The 20506-nt window shown below is 44.5% G+C and overlaps 1 protein-coding gene across 1 annotated transcript in view; it reads right to left on the reverse strand.

The window, feature by feature from the left end:
• SLC2A13 (solute carrier family 2 member 13) overlaps positions 1 to 20506 on the reverse strand; it is a 481564-nt gene that overhangs the window by 145315 nt on the left and 315743 nt on the right. Inside the window, exon 6 of the mRNA XM_038766641.1 lies at positions 5667 to 5830. Coding sequence (XP_038622569.1) covers positions 5667 to 5830 — 164 coding nt within the window. The remainder of the gene's footprint in view (positions 1 to 5666; positions 5831 to 20506) is intronic.

Genomic DNA, 20506 nt, shown 5'->3' on the forward strand with positions numbered 1-20506 from the left:
TTACTGTGTGCAGAGCACTGTACTAAGCACTTGGGAAGTACAAGGTGGCAACATATAGAGATGGTCCCTACCCAACAGTGGACTCACAGTCTGGAAGACTGGCACATAGTAAGCACTTAACAAATACCATCATCATCATCATACATCTGGGCATGTGGAGAAAGAACACGATTTGATTCAGTTATGAAGCACTTCGGGTGATGGAATATTTAGAAGTTTTTTTATCCTTTTGTTATTGTCAATTTATGGTCTTAGAAAAGACTTTGGGAAGATTATGAAGTGTACGAATCAAGAGGAATGAAGAAATATGGCTCAAGGTTCCAATGCTACAGGCAAGGATGCAACATCCTCATCTGGTCATGTGTCCCGCTGCTCCGGCGGTCGGATTTAGTTCACACCAAGTGTCAGAAATGTGTGTGGATATTTTCGGCGAAACGTTTTTTTGTGGCCTTAGTCTCTGGCGCGTCAAGTGGTTTGTGTGTTGGTGAGCGAACCGGGCTGATCTGGGTCGGGTCCTACCCCTACCGGAGTCCGACTGTGTCGGGGTCATTCATTCAATCGTATTTATTGAGCACTTACTGTGTGCAGAGCACTGTACTAAGCGCTTGGGTCTTGGTCTTGGTCCTTCCTCTCCCCCTCCTCCCCCTCCCTTTCCCCCCCGCCCTACCTCCTTCCCTTCCCCACAGCACCTGTATATATGTTTGTACATATTTACTATTCTATTTATTTTATTTTGTTATTTATGTTATTTTGCTAATATGTTTTCTTTTGTTGTCTGTCTCCCCCTTCTAGACTGTGAGCCCGCTGTTGGGTAGGGACTGTCCCTATATGTTGCCAACTTGTACTTCCCAAGCGCTTAGTACAGTGCTCTGCACACAGTAAGCGCTTAATAAATACGATTGAATGAATGAATGAATGAATGAATGAACAATTTTTATAACTGCACTGTGAGAAGAAACTGGTGGAATCTATAACCTGAGAAAAATCTTATTGTATCAAACAGAAACTCCTCACCATTGGCTTTAAAGCACCCCATCACCTTGCCCCCTCCTACCTCACCTCACTTCTCTCCTTTTACAACCCAGCCTTCATACTTTGCTCCACTGGTGCTAAACTTCTCACTGTGCCTCAATCTCCCCTGTCTTGTCGCCAACCCCTAGACCACATCCTGCCTCTGGCCTGGAACGCCCTTCCTCCTCAAATCCTTTTAGACTGTGAGCCCACTACTGGGTAGGGACTGTCTCTATATTTTGCCAACTTGTACTTCCCAAGCGCTTAGTACAGTGCTCTGCACACAGTAAGCATTCAATAAATACGATTGATGATGATCCACCAGACAATTACTCTCCCTCCCTTCAAAGCCTTACTGAAGGCACATCTCCTCTAAGAGGTCTTCCCAGACAAAGCCCCACTTTTCCTCAACTCCCACTCCCTCTGTGTCACCCTGACTTGCTCCCTTTCTCCTACCCCGTCCCCACAGTACTTATGAATATATATGTAATTTTATTTATTTGTATTGATGTCTGTTTATTTGTACTGATGCCTGTCTATCCCCCACCCCTAGACTGTGAGTTCATTGTGGGCAGGGACTGTCACTCTTTATTGTTGTATTGTACTTTCCCACGCACTTAGAACAGTGCTCTGCACAAGGTAAGGGCTTAATAAATATGACTGAATGAATGATCATCTTTTAGCTCAAAATGTAGCACATACTCTCACCATACTCTCTCTTGCTCTTCTTACATCATTTAAAAAAGAAACAAATCTTATTTAATGAGCTTATTCCCAGCTTATTGAATTTTAAAATCACGATTAAGCCTCATTTCCCCTACTCTCTCTCCTGTTTGCATCGATCTTGCACTGCATCTTTTATTCCCCCCACCCTCAGTCCTGAAACACTTATGTAATATCCGTAAATTTATTTTAATGCCTGTCTCCCCCTCTAGACTGTAAGCTGCTTATGAACAGAGAACGTGTTTATCAACTCTGTTATATTGTACTCTCCCAAGTGCAGTGCTCTGCACACACTAAAAGCTTAATAAATATGGCTGATTAATTATTATTCTCACCTATCCCTTGGATCAGAAATCTAAATGATAATATAAACATTTTTTTTTTTAAATACAACTACAAACTGTCTACTTGGCATAAATCTTGTCAAAGAGGATTGGCATAAGCTTAAGGCCATGGGAAACCCAGAAACAGCTCTAGATCAAAAGAGGAAAAAAAAAACACTCCAAAAAGGAGCAGTTGTTGACTTGAAAACTGAACACTTTAAAGTGAGATTCCAAGGACGCGATATAGTGTGGAAGGACTAACAGAACCACAAATAAAAACATTATGAGCATGTTTGGGCTCATAAGATGGAGTAAAACCAGAGATCAAATTATTTTTTAGAAAGATGTTAGATCCTGGACCCTTTCCGTGCTTGAAGCAATAATTGGCAGTATGGATAAACTATCTGTCCAATATTTAAGACGGAGAGGCACCAAAAGTCTCTATCAACAATGAACAAGGTACACCTGTGGCTGCCCTGTGCAACTTGGAATGTATAACAGTCTGGTTTTGGCTGTCATATCTTAAAGTACTACACAATTTAGCAGTTCCCCAATAACTACAGTGTTGAATGGTTGTACTGTGGGGTACATATTCTCAGAGAATTGCATGGAATTTGTTAGATTCCATTCAAAATGAGACCCTATGTGATGACTGGGTCTTATACATAAGTCTAATTTATACTGTAGATCCTTTCTTGGTACCCTGCTTTCCTCATTTCCTCCCCTCCTGTGTTTCCAGACGATTCCTGCTTCAGGTACCTCCGATTTCTCCCTCTCATTTCCAGTCTCTCCTCATCAGGCCTACCTCATGATGGAGTGAGGGATTATGATCTTTGAAAATGGGACTGTACTGTAAAGAGTTTTGCCATGGGTACATTTTTCCACAGACTTACATGTTATAATCTAGATTGGACAAATTCTTCACTACGATTGAAAACCCACTACCACAAGTCAACAGTCAGCAGAATCTTTATAGGAGACTGGAAAAGTAGAATCAAGATTCTGCTGACTGTTGACTTGTGGTAGTGGGTTTTCAATCTTAGTGAAGAATTTGTCCAATCTAGATTAAACAGCAGCTTCCTTTTGACTTTCCAATGTACCTTGTAGCAGGAGAGTATCTTCTGAATACCTTCACACCTTTGCAACTCCTCTGTCCATCGGGCTACCATTCATTTCCTTAAATGTACTTACCTTCTAAAATTGGTACAAGATTTTGTATTCCCCAACTTTTAGTTGGCGACACAAAGCCCATAACTTCTGCATCTGTTTTGGCATCTTGTAGGGATGTAGTGGATTGTTGAGATGTCAATCTATCAATCAATCGTATTTATGGAGCACATACTGTGTGAAAAGCACTGTAGTAAGCACTTTGGAGAGAACAATATAACAGAGTTGGTAGACACATTCCTTGCCCATAGCAAGCTTACAGTCTAGAGGGGGAGACAGGCATTAACATAAATAAATACTTTAAGGATATGTACGTAAGTGCTGTGGGGCTGGGGGGAAGGTGGTGAATAAAGGGAGTAAATCAGGGCAATGTAGAAGGGAGTGAGATAAGAGGAATTGAAGGCTTAGTCAGTGAAGGCCTCTTGGTGGAGATGTGCCTTCAATAGGCTTTGAAGGGGGGAGAGTCACTGTCCTTTGGAGATGAAGACGGAGGACGTTCCAGGCCAGAGGAAGGATGTGGGTGAGCGGTCAGTGGAGAGATCAAGATTGAGGTATATTGAGTAGGTTGGCATTAGAGGAGCAAAGTGTGTGGGCTGGGTGGTAGAAGGAGAGCAGTGGCGTGAGGTAGAAGTGGGTAAGGTGATGGATTGCTTTAAAAGCCTGATGGTGAGGAGTTTTTGTTTGCGGCAGAAGTGGCTGGGCAACCACTGGAGTTTTTGAGGAATGTGGAAGCATGGACTGAATGCTTTTGAAGAAAAATGATCTGCGGCAGCAAAGTGAAGTATGGACTGGAATGGGGAGAGACAGAAGATAGGGAGGTCACCAAGGAGGCTGATGCAGTAATCAAGGCTGGATAGGATAAGTGCTTGGATTAATGTGGTAGCAGTTTATATGGTGAGGAAAGGGCAGAGTTCTAGCAAGGTGAAGGTTGAACCGACAGGATTTTCTGAAAGACTGAATATGTGGATTGAATGAGAGAGAGGAGTCTAGGGTAAAGCCAAGGTTATTGGCTTATGAGACAAGCAGGACGGTGGGGCTCTTTACAGCGATGGGAAAGTCAAGGGGAAGGCAGGGTTTGGGTGGGAAGATAAGGAGTTATGTTTTAGACATGTTAAGTGTGAGGTGAGGGCAGGACATCTAAGCAGAGATGTCTTCAAAGCAGGAGGCAACGCAAGACTGCAGAGCAGGAGAAAGATCAGGGCTGGAGATGTAAATTTGAGAATCACCTGCACAGAGGTGGTAGTTGAAGCCACGGAAGTGAATGACTTCTCCGAAGGTGTGAGTATAGATGGAGAGCAGAAGGGGACCCAGAACTGAACCCTGAGGAACCCCCACAGTTAGGAGGTGGAATGCAGAGGAGGAGCCCACAAAAGAGATTCAGCTAGAGAGATAGGAAGAGAAAAAGGAGAGGACAGTGTCAGTCAAGCTGAGGCTGGATAAAGTTTCCAGGAGAAGCGGGTGGCTGACAATCTTGAAGGCAGCTGAGAAGTCAAGGAGGATTAAAATGGGGTAGAGGCCCCTGGATTTGGCAAGAAGGAGCTCATTTATGACCTTTGATTCCTACTGTGGAAAGAAGGCTCCCATGAGGTCTTCCCCATTTGAACAGTTTTTCCTTGGCTCGCTCTCCCTTCTGGGTCGTCTGTGTACCTCAACCTCTGACCTTTGGACACTCGATAGTCTCCCCACCCTCAACCCTACAGCACTTATCTACATACCCTTAAATTATATATTATAACATATGTTATATTATATACACTTATTTATTAACATTAATGCCTGTCTCCCCCTCTAGGTTGCACGCTTGTAATGGGCAGGGAATGTGTCTGCTAATTCTGCTGTAGGGCTTTGCACGTAGTAAGCACTGAATAAATACAATTGATGCACTGATTGATTTAACCTATAGTTTGCATGACATGTTAATTGACTGTGTGCTTAGAATTAATTAGGTTGCAAAGGCGGGGATCGTGTCTACCAACTCTATTGCATTGTACTCTCCCAAATACTTAGTACAGTGTTTGATTGATTTTCTGTGGGTAATATCTGATATTTTAACCTTATCATTTGTAGTGCATAGTATCTGCTGCCACCAAAAACTTCTAATGTCAACCTCATTCCTTAATCTGTTAATAGTATTTGATTCTTCCCCCTCATTATTTCACATTCCTCATAGTTATCAAAAATTGTTCAATAGGGTTCCAGCACAATCATAGGAACAACAAAAGTGCTCTCAAATGTTGCTGTACAGATAATTAGACTTACTGGTTTCATTCCTGCTGCCCATAGGTTCCTGAATCTAGAACATTGAAAAAAAAATACTTGGGGGTGGCAGATGATAGAAGAATCCGGGTTCAGTTTGGTTAAGAAGCACTCTTCGAGTGTAGCACATTTAATTCATCTTTCTATGGTAAGATTTACATCAGCTATCTCAGATTACATACATACCTGCTAAACTCCCAAGTGTAAGTTTTCTGCGTCCCACTTTCTCAACCAGCCAGACTCCTACAAGCGTGAAAATGAAATTTGTGAAAGCTGTGACTGAAGATAGCCATATTGCCATTCTGTCATCCTCGACCCCTGACATCTGCAGAATGGTGGCACTGTAGTACCTGGAAAATCGAGAAGGAAAAAGGAATTGCCGCATGAAGTTACACTGATACAGAGCTACACCGCCATAGAGAAGTAACCAAATGTTTTGAAAACACAGTAGGCATTTGCCATGATAGCAGTTTTTAAATGGGGGACCCATCATTTAAAAGGAAAAGAATGCTCATTGTATGATGGGAAATTTTTCTAATAGAAAATAAGGAAAGGTGTTTTAGTGCAATGAAAAAATCCTTTAATAATAATGATAGTAATGACAATAACAATAATAATAATTGTGGTATTTGCACCATGCTAAGCACTGGGGTAGATACAAGGTAACCAGACGGACAGAGTCCCCGTCCCATGTGGGGCTTACAATCTGAATCCCCATTTTACAGATGAGGTAACTGAGGCACAGAGAAGTGAATAATAATAATAATAATGGTATTTTTAAGCGCTTACTATGTGCCAAGCACTGTTCTAAGCACAGGGGTAGATATAAGGCAATCAGGTTGTCCCAAGTAGGGCTCACAGTCTTAATCCTTATTTTACAGATAAGGTAACTGAGGCACAGAGAAGTTTAGTGACTTGCCCAAAGTCACAAAGCAGACATGTGGCGGACCCAGGATTAGAACCAACATCCTCTGACTTCCAGGCCAATCTCTTTTCACTAGGCCAGGCTTTAGACATCTGATTTTCTGGATTTTTTCATCTACCATTTTTTACTCCAACAAATTCTTCTAACTAGAACTTGCTCATTAATAATAATAATAATAATAATAATGGCATTTATTAAGTGCTTACTATGTGCAAAGCACTGTTCTAAGTGCTGGGGAGGTTACAAGGTGTTCAGGTTGTCCCACATGGGGCTCACAGTCTTGATCCCCATTTTCCAGATGAGGTAACTGAGGCACAGAGAAGTTAAGTGACTTCCCCGAAGTCACACAGATGGCAAGTGGCGGAGCCAGGATTTGAACCCACGACCTCTGACTCCAAAGCCTGTGCTCTTTTCACTGAGCCACGCTGCTTCACTGTCATCCCGCATCCTGGAGTTCCTGCACTGCTTCATCCGCTGACCCCCACTCCACCTCACAAGCTGCACCTCTTCTGTCCCACTCCACAGTGTCATCTAAATGTGGCTTGGGGATCCTTCCCCTTCCCCCCCACCCTCCACTTTACAGAGAAGCAGTGTGGCTAGTGAAAAGAGCAAGGGACTGGGAGTCAGAAGGCCTGGGTTCTAACCCTGGGCAAGACTTTGAGCCTCATGTATGACCTGGTGATCTTGTCTCTAACTGAGCACTCAGTACAGTCCTTTGTCACATAGTAAGCGCATAACAAAAACCATAGTTATAATTATTATTATATCATGGATGAACGCCGCTTCAATCTCAACCTGTTTCTGGCCCACTCCTCATCCTTGTCATCACAGAGTCCTGGGTCACTCCAAACAATCCTATCTCCCCTGGGACTCTCTCAATCAAGGGGCTTTCACCTTCTCTTTTACCCCCATCTCACTGGGAAAGTATGACCAACTTATTCTGTGATTAAACTTTTCTGGACCATTCCTTTAGGCTGACAACATGGCCTACCCATGAAATCACTGACACAGTGCACCCCTGGTAATTCCCTGACCTGCAGTACTTAATACTTGCTGTGTGACTTTGGGCAAGTCACTATTCTCAAGGCCTCAGTTCCCTCACCTGTAAAATGGGGATGAAGACTGAGCCCCACGAGGGACAACCCGATCACCCTGTATCCCTCCCCCAGCACTTAGAACAGTGCTGGGCACATAGTAAGTGCTTCACAAATACCATTATTATTATTCTCAGGGCCTCAGTTCCCTCACCTATAAAATGGGGATGAAGACTGTGAGCCCCACGAGGGACAACCCCATCATCCTGTATCCCCCCAGCACTTAGAACAGTGTTTGGCACACAGTAAGTGCTTAACAAATACCATCATTATTATTATTATTATTATTTACTTCTCTGTGCCTCAGTTACCTCATCTGTAAAATGGGGATTAAGACTGTTAGCCCCCCATGGGACAACCTGACCACCTTGTAACCTCCCCAGCGCTTAGAACAGTGCTTTGCACATAGTAAGTGCTTAATACATGCCATCATTATTATTATTATTGTGGTACTCTGGTACTCATTAAACACTTTCTATGTGCAAAGCACTGTTCTAAGCACTGGGGTAAACACAAAGCTATCAGGTTGGACTGCCAAATATGGGGCTCTCAGTCTAAATTCGAAGGAGTACGATTTAATGCCCATTTTACAGAAGAGGAAACTGAGACATACAGCTGATCAGTCAACCAATGGAATTTATTGAATGCTTACTGCATGCAGAGCACTGTATTAAGCACTTGGGAGAGTAAAATACAACAGGGTTGGTAGACATGTTCCCTGCCCACAATGAGCTTACAGTCTAGTTAGGTGACTTGTCCAAGGTCACACAGCAGATTCATGGCAGAGCTGGAATTAGAACCCAGGTCCTCTGACTTCCATTTCCGTGTTCTTTCCCCTATGCAAAGCTGCTTCTGAACCTATGAACAGAGCTCTATATTTCTTTGTGTGTCAAGTCTACTAATTGTAATGCACTCTCCCAAGTGCTTAATAAGGGCTCTGAGCACAGTTGTAGAAAAGAAATACTACTTATTGAGCACTTAATTTATGCAGAGCACTGTCCTAAACCGTGGGAAAGAACATAAACAAGAGAATTTGACATGGACTCTGTCCCCTGAGGGGGGTCACAATCTGTATAAAGGTGAGAGAAATGATTTGAGACACACATCTGGAGTAGTAAAAGAATAAAACATTCAAAGAGCATAAAGGACAAGGTAAAATACACAGTACACAAAACAAAAATAATACGCATTCAATAAATGCTATAATAATAATAATAATGGTATTTGTTAAGCACTTACTAGGTGTGAAGCACTGTTTTAAGCGCTGGGGGGATAACAAGGTGATCAGGTTGTCCCACGTGGGGCTCACAGTCTTCATCCCCATTTTACAGATGAGGAGCTGGCATTTGAACCCATGACCTCTGACTCCCAAGCCTGAGCTCTTTCCACTGAGCCATGCTGCTTATTTATGTGATGTACTACAGATTATAGATTTACTATGGTGTTGATAATCTTTCATAAGATAAAATTGTTTCTTAGTTTTTTGTCATCATTTGATTTTAAGGTAACTATCCAGTTTCTACCGACTTAGATTTCTCTGCAGCTGAAGATGTTTTTATTTCAGAAATGACTGTGCAATATGAAAAAACGCTTCACAGATCACATTCAGCAGAGTATTGCCTATTTTAAGATTCCATTCTAACAGCTGTTGCTCAAAAACAGTCTTCATTGTTACTACACCTTACAAATACTCCCAGTGGAATCACATGGAAGCTAAGAGGGAGAGTTTGGAAAAAGCCTGTATTTGAGGTAGCAGCTGCTGCATAAATTTAACATCGTCTGTGAACTCGGAGCTGTGTATCCTTAGAGAAACTGAGCAGAGAGGTAGAGTCTACGGGGAAGTGATGGAATTAGCTGCAATTCCAAAGAGATTTTACAATGTTTTAGCTAAGGAGATTTGTTGCAACAGAATCTACAGCTCACCTGGAAAAACATCTGCTAAGATGATGCTTTGTGCTTTCCAAATAGGGCCACGTCGAATTTCCCTCCCCACCCCAGCAACCAAAACCTCTTCTCCCACTTCACAGCTTTCACTTTAAGTATACAAATTTGTCCATACATACACACATACCTCTTTCAACTGCAAGCCAACACACACCAAGTTAGACATTTCCTTCTGGAAAACACAGACACATTGGAAGGGTTTAACACAGAAGCATTTAGTACAGTGCTCTGCACACAGTAAGCACTCAATTTTTACGATTGAATGAATGGACACAGACGCAGCATGATGTAATGGATAAAGCACAAACCTGGGAGTCTGAAAGATCTAGATTCTTATCCCGGCTTTGCCACTCGCCTACTGTGTGACTTTGAGCAAGTCATTTCACTCTCTGTGCCTCCATTCCCTCATCGGCAAAATGGGGACAAGACTTGTGAGCCCCATGTGGGACTTGGACTGTATCCAACCTGATTAGCTTCTATCTACCCCACGCTTAGTACAGTGCCTGGCACATGATAAGCACTTAATACCTTAGAAAATAAAGGACCCCAAACACACCTACCATTATTATTATTATCAGGAACAGATCCAAACAAGTAAACATTAGCAACTTGCAATGTCACTGGTGGAGGAATGAAATGATCTCATTTTTATGCTTGGGCAATCAGTGTCCAGGGTCACTGAAAAGAGAAGACCAAACTTCCTCAAACTTCCTCCCTTCCTGTATGTAGTTAAAAGGAAATGGCTGCTCCTTAATGATGCTCTCTCCCCATCCCTATGCCTCCTCCATACATATTAAGGAGAGGGAGGTGAAATAAAAGAGCAGATTGAAATGGAAGCTGACCTCCACAACTTTGCTGCAAATGGCTGCTAGAGAACAGACCTGCTGGAGAAGAAACTAATAGCTGAAGGAGAGGGAAGATGAGGAAGAAAGGAAGAGGTGGCAGAGGGTGGGGCAAGAGATCGAAAAAGGGAGAACTGATGAAAATTATTAAGCTGAAAATAAATGTTTCTGTTGTTGCTCTTGACCCTGAGGGTGCCCAAAAGTGAGAAAGGGCTGGGATCCACAGAGTCACTATGAATATCCTTTGGCTGAATCCAAGAATTACTGTATGGGAAGTAATTTCCAGATTCACAAAATATGTGAAAGTTTGGGCAAAGACAAGTCTGCTGAACTAATCCTATTCATCTTATCCTTCCTCTTTGTGGCTCCCCTAACACACCTGCTGTTTGTACCCCATCTACCCAGTTGGACTACTGTTTTCTAGTCTATAATTAATTTTTATTAATTAAGAAAAGGTTCTGAGTTTCATTAGGCAAGGGCTTATGTTGCTGATGGGGATCCCCAGAGATTTTGGAAGCTCTAGAGTGAATCCTGCTGCCCAGCAAGATGGTTGCGTGGGTTAGGTGGGAAGAGGGTTACATGAAAGTAACAGAGTGACCACAACCCATTTTGAAGCTTTCTGTAGGGAACTCAGAGCCTATTAAAGAAATATCATTAATCTTCCCACCATGTAGGAATTTTTCATCAAAACTGATATAAGAGCCTCAGTTCAACCAGGAAGACTAAAGTAATGAGAGCTAGTGTAAGTGAATAAATGATAGGGCTATAATTTTATGCAGCGCTACCACATTCTCTCTTCCCTGGTAGTCATGTTTCCACTGGGGCAGGGGGAGGTGGGTGAGGGTGAGCACTTTGTGAGAGCATGCAAGAATTTTCAATTAAAAAAAATATTACACTTAAAGTGGCCACAGAATTATGCCAAGGCTGTACCACTGTACCATAACACAGTAGGGGGAGGAGGAGAAGGAAGAAGAGGAGGAGGAGGAGGAGATGAAAGGAGAAGAGGAGGAAGAGGAGGAGGAGAAGGAAGGGGAGGAACACTCCTTTCATATCCGCCATGTCTCACGCACATCCAGGTTGTCTTTGGGAGCTCCTGAGTTAAAGTTGTTCTTCTTCCAACCTCAATCAAGTTCTGGTTCCAAAGAGCAAATACCACTGATTGATTGTTTGATTGGGAGAATACAATGCAACAGAGTTGGTTGATACATTCCCTGCCCACAAGGACTTTACATTCTAGAGGGGAAGACAGACATTTAAACAAATAACTACCTAACAGCTTTGTATATAAGTGTTGTGGGGCTTAGGGTGGGATGAATACTAAGTGTTTGAGGCCATGGGGCTGTTCACATTATCAAATTAAAGCATCGTGCACATGGTCTCTTTTTTTACGGTATCTGTTAAGCTCTCACTATGTGTCAAGCACTATTCTATGCCCTGGGGTAGATTCAATTTAATCAGGTCAGAAACAATCCCTGTTCCACATGGAGCTCGCAGTCTAAGTAGAAGCGAGAGCAGGTACTGATGAACCCCCATTTTACATTTGAGGAAACTGAAGTACAGAGAAGTGAAATGACTCACTCAGGGTCACACAGAAAGCAATGGGCAGAGCCGAGATTCGAACCAGGTCTCCTGATTCCCAGGCCTGTGCTCTTTCCACTAGGCCACACTGCTTCCCTTAGCTATCTGTGGGCAGGGAACATGCCTGCCAACTTTTATACTGTACTCTCCCAAGATCTTAGTACAGGGTACTGCACACAGTAAGCTCTCAATAAATACCAGAGATAGACTGATAGTTCAAATCTCAGTTCACAACTGCCTTTGGTAAGGGAAAGGATTCTTTCCACTTATGCAACCCTAGAATTCTCCATCAGTCAGTTGATCGTCAGTCAATCACAACTATTGAGTGGTTATTGTGAGTAGAGACTGTGAGGCCATTGTTGGGTAGGGACCGGCTCTATATGTTGCCAATTTGTACTTCCCAAGCACTTAGTACAGTGCTCTACACATAGTAAGCGCGCAATAAATATGATTGGATGAATGAATTGAATGAATACTAAGGACTTGTGAGAGTACAAGGCCTTCCCAGACTAAGCCCCACTTTTCCTCAGCTCCCACTCCCTTCCGCATCACCCTGACTCACTCCCTTTGCTCTTCCCCCCTCTCCCCACCCCACAGCACTTATGTATATATGTAAATATTTATAATTCTATTTATATATGTTGCTGTCTAATGTCTGTCTCCCCCCACCACCTCACTCTAGATTGTGAGTCCATTGTGGGCAAGGATTGTCTCTCCTTAATGCTGTATTGTAATTTCCAAGAGATTAGTAAAGTACTCTGCACACAATAAGCATTCAATAAATATGACTGCATGAATGAACAATATAACAAACACATTCCTTGCACAAAATGAGCAATTAATCAATAGAATGTACCGAGCAGTTACTCTGCACAAAATGAGCAATTAATCAATAGAATGTACCGAGCAGTTACTCTGTGCAAATCTGTGCAAGCAGATTAATTAATTAATTAATGATGGCATTTGTTAAGTGCTTACTATGTGCAAAGCACTGTTATAAGCGCTGGGGGATACACGGTGATCAGGTTGTCACACGTGGGGCTCACAGTCTTAATCCCTATTTTACAGATGAGGTAACTGAGGCTCAGAGAAGTTAAGTGATTTGCCCAAGGTCACACAGCAGACATGTGGCAAAGCTGGGATTAGAACCATGACCTCTGGCTCCCAAGCCCATGCTCTTTCCACTGAGCCATGCTGCTTCTCTTATACCAAGATTGAGCCTAAGGACAGATCAGCTACCTGGGCAAGGCAAGTCCCTGACTGGAAAGGGAGTTCTTGGAGCTCAGCACCCTCAGAAACCCCAATATCTGCCCTCCGCAACACTCTCATCTTGGCTGATGACACTGACTTCATCCTCAGCCCACAAACTCACAGCCTTCATGTCCTCCACTCCTTGCTGGCACTCAGAACTACTTCTAAGTCCAAAACAAAACATATTAACAAAATCAAATAAATAGAATAGTAAATATGTACAAGTAAAATAGAGTAATAAATATCTACAAACATATATACAGGTGCTGTGGGGAGGGGAAGGAGGTAGGGTGGGGGGATGGGGAGGGGGAGGAGAGGGAGAGGAAGGAGGGGGCTCAGCCTGGGAAGGCCTCCTGGAGGAGGTGAGCTCTCAGTAGGGCCTCGAAGGGAGGAAGAGAGCTAGCTTGGCAGATGTGCGGAGGGAGGGCATTCCAGGCCAGGGGGAGAACGTAGGCCGGGGGTCGATGGTGGGACAGGTGAGAACGAGGTATAGTGAGGAGGTTAGCGGTGTAAGAGCAGTGGAGGGTGCGGGCTGGGCTGTAGGAGAAAAGAAGGGAGGTGAGGTAGGAGGGGGCAAGGTGATGGACAGCCTTGAAGCCGAGAGTGAGGAGCTTTTGCCTGATGTGTAGATTGACTGGTAGCCACTGGAGACTTTTGAGGAGGGGAGTAACATGCCTAGAGCGTTTCTCCACAAAGATGATCCGGGCAGCGGCGTGAAGTATAGATTGACGTGGGGAGAGACAGGAGGATGGGAGATCAGAGAGGAGGCTGATGCAGTAATCCAGACGGGATAGGATGAGAGATTGAATCAGCAGGGTAGCGGTCTGGATGGAGAGGAAAGGGCGGATCTTGGCGATGTTGCGGAGGTGAGACAGGCAGGTTTTGGAGATGGATTGGATGTGAAGGGTGAACGAGAGAGCGGAGTCGAGGATGACACCAAGGTTGTGGGCTTGTGGGACGGGCAGGATGGTAGTGCCATCAACAGTGATGGGAAAGTCAGGGAGAGGGCAGGGTTTATGAGGGAAGATAAGGAGTTCAGTCTTGGACATATTGAGTTTTAGATGGCGGGCAGACATCCAGATGGAGATGTTTTGAAGGCAGGAGGAGACACGAGCCTGAAAGAAGGGAGAGAGAGCAGGGGCAGAGATGTAGATTTGGGCGTCATCTGCGTAAAGATGACAGTTGAAGCCGCGGGAGCGAATGAGTTCACCAAAGGAGTGAGTGTGGATAGAGAACAGAAGGGGACCAAGAACTGACCCTTGAGGAACCCCTACAGTAAGGGGATGGGAAGGGGAGGAGGAGCCCGCAAAAAAGACTGAGAATGAACGGCCAGAGAGATAAGAGGAGAACCAGGAGAGGACAGAGTCTGTGAAGCCAAGGCTGGATAGCGTGTTGAGGAGAAGGGGGTGGTCCACAGTGTCGTAGGCAGCTGAGAGGTCGAGGAGGATTAGGATAGAGTAGGAGCCACTGGATTTGGCAAGCAGGAGGTCACTGGTGACCTTTGAGAGGGCAGTTTCCATGGAATGTAGGGGACGGAAGCCAGTTTGGAGGGAGTCGAGGAGAGAGTTGGTGTTGAGGAATTCAAGGCAGTGAGTGTAGATGACTCGTTCAAGGAGTTTGGAAAGGAATGGTAGGAGGGAGATAGGGCAATAGCTAGGAGGGGAGGTGGGGTCAAGAGAGGGTTTTTTAGGATGGGGGAGACGTGGGCATGTTTGAAGGCAGAGGGGAAGGAACCAGTGGAAAGTGAGTGGTTGAAGATGGAAGTTAAGGAGGGGAGGAGGGACGGAGCGAGAGATTTCATAAGAGGGAATGGGGTCAGAAGCACAGGTGGCCAGAGTAGCACTTGAGAGGAGGGAGGAGATCTCATCTGAGGATACTGCTGGGAAGGATGGGAGAGTAGCAGAGAGGGTTGAGAGCCGGGGGGTTGGAGAAGGGGGAGGAGTGACTTCGGGGAGCTCAGACCTGATGGAGTTAATTTTACTAATGAAGTAGGAGGCCAGAGTGTTGGGGAAGAGGGGAGGAGGAGGAGGAACAGGGGGCCTGAGAAGGGAGTTAAATGTACGGAAGAGCTGACGGGGATGACTTTTAGACTGTGAGCCCACTGTTGGGTAGGGACTGTCTCTATATGTTGCCAACTTGTACTTCCCAAGCGCTTAGTACAGTGCTCTGCACACAGTAAGCGCTCAATAAATACTATTGATGATGATGATGATGATGATGGGCATGGGTGTCAATAAGGGAGGAGAAATAGTTTTGTCTGGCAGAGGAGAGGGCAGAGTTAAGGCAGGAAAGGATAAACTTGAAGTGAACAAGGTTGGCTTGGTGCTTAGACTTTCACCAACAATGTTTGGCAGATCGAGCATAAGAGTGGAGGAGGCGGACAGTGGCAGTGATCCAGGGCTGTGGGTTAGTGGTACGAGAGAGGTGAAGGGAAAGGGGAGCGAGGGAGTCGAGCTGAGTAGAGAGGGTACAGTTGAGAGTAGTAATCTGATCATCAAGATTGGGTAGAGAGGAAAGGGAGGCGAGGTGGGGTGCGAGGCGCTCAGAAAGATGGATGGGGTCGAGAGAGTGGAGGTCTCTGTGAGGTAGTAATATAGATTTACAGGGGAGAGGAGTGTGAGTGAGGAGGCAGGTGAAAAGGTTATGATCTTTTAGACTGTGAGCCCACTGTTGGGTAGGGACTGTCTCTACATGTTGCCAACTTGTACTTCCCAAGCACTTAGTACAGTGCTCTGCACACAGTAAGTGCTCAATAAATACTATTGATTGATTGATTGATTGATTGATCAGAGAGGAATTTCAGAGTTGGTGAGGGTGGAGATAGTGCAGCAGTAGGAGATGATGAGGTCGAGGGTGTGACCAAGTAAGTTGGTGAGTGGGCGAGGTGGGGTGGAGCAGGAGGTTGGCAGCATCAAGGATAGAAGGCGGACGGCAGAGGAGTCACCAGATATACCCATGTGGATGTTGAAGTCTCCGAGGATCAGAGTGGGCATGGAAAAGGAGAGAAGGAAGGTGAGGAAGGGGTCAAAATCGTTTAAGAAGTTGGAGGTGGGTCGGGGGGGGGGGCGGTAGATGATGGCTACAAGAATCTGCAGAGGGTGGTAGAGGCGAATAATGTGGGCTTCAAAGGAAGGGAAGGAAAGGGAAGGGGGAGGAGGGATAGTGTGAAAGCGACATTGGGGAGCGAGAAGGAAACCGACACCTCCTCCTTTTCCGGTGAGTCTGGTGGAGTGGGAGAAGAGGAGGCCTCCACTGCAGAGAGCTGCAGAAGAGACCGTGTCGTCTGGAGACAGCCATGTTTCAGATAGGGCGAGGAAGAGTAGACAGCTGGAAAGGAATAGGTCTAGGATGAAAGGGAGCTTACCTATAATGGAGCGGGGATTCCAGAGGCCACACTTGGCAGCAGCTGTGGAGGGAGGGGAGGGAGGGGGAAGGGTGCGAGGGGTGGGGAGGGTTTGGATTGGGATAAATTGGTGAGGGCTTGGGCGGGGAGACTGGGAAGAGGGGTGGCGATGAGAAAGGAGAAATGGGATGGGGTGGGGGCGGGGAGGAGGGGAGGGAGGGAGATTAAGATTGTGAACCCCACATGGGACAACCTGATCACCTTGTATCCTCCCCAGCACATAGAACAATGCTTTGCACATAGTAAGCGCTTAACAAATACCAAAATTATTAGTATTATTATTATTGTACTATGAATAAAGTAAACATTCAAAAAATACCATCGATTGATTGTTTAATTGGAAGAGTACGATGCAACAGAGTTGGTTGTTACGTTCCCTGCCTACAAGGACTTCAGTTCTAGAGGGGGAGATGGACTGCAAAACAAATAACTAACAGCTATGTACATAAGTGCTGTGGGGCTAGACGGAGAGATAGACATTAAAATAAATGACTAATTTACAGCTATGTACATTAGTGCTGTGGGGCTAGATGGGGAGATAGACCTTAAAATAACTAACACAGCTTTGTACATAATTGCTGTGGGGCTGAGGGTGGGGTTAATATCAAGTGTTCGAGGCAATGGGGTTATCAAATTGAAGCAAATTGCTGTTGCTCTGGTTGCAAGATTCCTTCTGAAAACCTGTTGTGTTCCAGTTTGCAAAATCGTTTCTCTGAGATTCTAGAAAAAAGTGCACTGTAATCCGAGCTGCAATTTTAGAACACTATTTAACTCAAACCACTTGAAGCAGGAAAGCTCTTTTGGTTGTCTCCCAAGCCCAGTGAGTGAGTTAAAGAATTAACAGCCCAAAATTCAGTGGAGGACAATGTGAGAGACACTGGTAGCCATTAGCTATATTTGCTTTGCTCTTTTGGCCTCTGGACTAACGGCAAGTGTTCTCCTGCAGATTTTGAGAGAGTCTTCTCCATAATGGGAAGCAGTGTGGCCTAGTGGAAAGATCACAGGCCTGGGACTCAGAGGCCCCATGTTCTTTCATTCGTTTATTCACTCATTCAACCAATTGTATTTATTGAGAGCTTACTGTGTGCAAAGCACTGTACTAAACACTTGAGAGAATACATCAGAACAATAACAGACACATTCCCTACCCACAACGAGCTTATTGTCTAGAGGGGGAGACCAAAATTATTAGAAATAAATAAAATTACATATATGTACATAAGTGCTGTGAGGATTGGGAGGGGAGATGAATGAAGGCAGGGTGACGCAGAAGGGAGTGGGAGAAGAGGAAAGGAGAGCTTAGTGAGGGAAGGCCTCATGGAGGAAATGTGCCTTCAATAAGGCTTTGAAGGGAAGAGAATAACTGTCTGTTGGATATGTTCGTTCATTCATTCATTCATTCAATCGTATTTATCGAGCACTTACTGTGTGCAGCACACTCCACTAAGCGCTTGGTAAGTACAAGTCGGCAACATATAGAGACGGTCCCTACCCAACAACAGGCTCACAGTCTAGAAGGGAGAGACACACAACAAAACATGTAGACAGGTGTCAAAATCATCAGAAAAAATAGAATTATAGCTATTTAATAATGATGGCATTTATTAAGTGCTTACTATGTGCAAAGCACTGTACTAAGCGCTGAGCACTGTTCTAAGTGCTGAGCACTGTTCTAAGCGCTGGATGCACATCATTAACAAAATAAATAGAACAGTAAATATGTACAAATAAAATACAGTAATAAATCTGTACAAATATATACAAGTGCTGTGGGGAGGGGAAGGAGGTAGGGTGACGGGATGGGGAGGAGGAGAGAAAAAAGGGGGCTCAGTCTGGGAAGGCCTCCTGGAGGAGGTGAGCTCTCAGTAGGGCTTTGAAGGGAGGAAGAGAGCTAGCTTGGTGGATGTGCGGAGGGAGGGCATTCCAGGCCAGGGGAAGGACATGGACTGGTGGTCGATGGCGGGACAGGCGAGAACGAGGCACGGTGAGGAGGTTAGTGGCAGGGGAGCGGAGGGTGTGGGCTGGGCCGGAGAAGGAGAGAAGGGAGGTGAGGTAGGAGGGGGCGAGGTGATGGACAGCCTTAAAGCCTAGAGTGAGGAGTTTTTGCTTGATTCAGAGGTTGACAGGCAGCCACTGGAGATTTTTGAGGAGGGGAGTAACATGCCCAGAGAATCTCTGTATAATCCGGGCAGCAGAGTGAAGTATAGACTGAGGCGGGGAGAGACAGGAGGATGGGAGATCAGAGAGGAGGCTGATGCAGTAATCCAGTCAGGATAGGATGAGAGACTGAACCAGCAAGGTAGCGGTTTGGATGGAGAGGAAAGGGCGGATTTTGGTGATGTTGTGGAGGTGAGACCGGCAGGTTTTGGTGACAGATTGGACGTGTGGGGTGAACGAGAGAGTGGAGTCAAGGATGACACCAAGGTTGTGGGCTTGTGAGACAAGAATCATACATGCTGTGTGACCTTGGGCAAGTCACTTCTTGGTAACTCAGTTCCCTCATCTGCAAAATGGGGATTCAATACCTGTCCTCCCTCCTACTTAGAATGTGAGCACCATGTGGGACCTGATTATCTTGTGTTTACCCCAGGGCCTAGAACAGGGCTTAGTAAGCGCCTAATAAATACCACAATAATTATAATAATAAAAATAATAACTTGGGAAGGAGAAAAATCCAATTTTCTTTACTGCCCCATCTCTGCCTGGCTTTCTTCCCAGGACAGAAAAAGCAAAGGAGACGTGATGGAATGGGAAAGGGACACAGAAGGCAGTTTCTGCAGCTGGGCATAAGAGGAGGATTCCATCTTCCAGTTTATAGATTCATTCAATCATTCATTCAATCGTATTTATTGAGCACTTCCTGTGTGCAGAGCACTGTACTAAGCACTTGGGAAGTACAAGTCAGCAACATATAAAGATGGTCCCTACCCAACAATGAGCTCACAGCCTAGAAGGGGAAGACAGATCATCAGGAAATACTTTATCTTATAGCAACTGTACTTGGTGGAAAAAAGTGAAAATTTGAGATGATAGCTGGTAATGAAGTACTGAAGATAGTGTATCCATTGCTGCTTGAGATGTAAATTCAGCCCAGGGAGAAGTTGATTTGGTGGAAGTATTTCAGTGCAGGAAGAAAAAAAACAATCCTGACAAACCCATCCATATTACTGCAATGGGAAGCAGGAAATTTGTTCTGGTTAGTCACAGTTCAGGGAGAAAATGAAATCCTTGTATAAATGAGGATAGAAAAAAACATGACATTCTGAAGATTTTAACCACTGCTAATGCTTTTCTGAGAAAATCTAGGATACCAAATCAACAGACAAGTGTTACTCGTATGTCAAATTAGCTTTGCTCCCTCAGTGTACTAGTTTTGCTGCCATGATTTTCCTGAGTTCTTTTAATCTAGTGATCACTAACTACTCTAGACATTGTTATCAAATCCACCTAGCACTTCATCTATCTACAAGAGAAGTTGCTATAGAAGGTTAAAAAAAAGCTAATAAAAATGTCACACTTTGAGATTGAGTCATTCAACTGGAACTAACTCTGTCAGAGGGTAGTCTCTTCAATCCCATAGCAACTACAAAGAGCAACCAAAAATGTGAGTTAATAAAACTATAGCAAAAGTTTAAAGAGGCCGTGATAAAGAGTTGTCCTTTGCAGTTGAATAATAAAAATAATGGTGTTTGTTAAGTGCTTACTATGTGCTAGGTACTGTACTTAGCAGTGAGGCGGATACAAGCAAATTGGGTGGGACACAGTCCCTTGTCCCACAAGGGGCTCACGGTTTCAATCCTCATTTTACAGATAAGGGAACTAAGGCACACAGAAGTGAAATGACTTGCCTAAGGTCATACAGCAGACAAAGTGGCAGAGCTGGGATTAGAACCCATGACCTTCTGAGTCCCAGGCCTGTGCTCTATCTACTATGCCATGCTGCTTCTCATTCATTCATTCATTCAATCATATTTATTGAGCGCTTACTG

Source organism: Tachyglossus aculeatus, chromosome 2 (assembly GCF_015852505.1).
Source record: "Tachyglossus aculeatus isolate mTacAcu1 chromosome 2, mTacAcu1.pri, whole genome shotgun sequence".
NCBI lineage: Eukaryota > Metazoa > Chordata > Mammalia > Monotremata > Tachyglossidae > Tachyglossus > Tachyglossus aculeatus.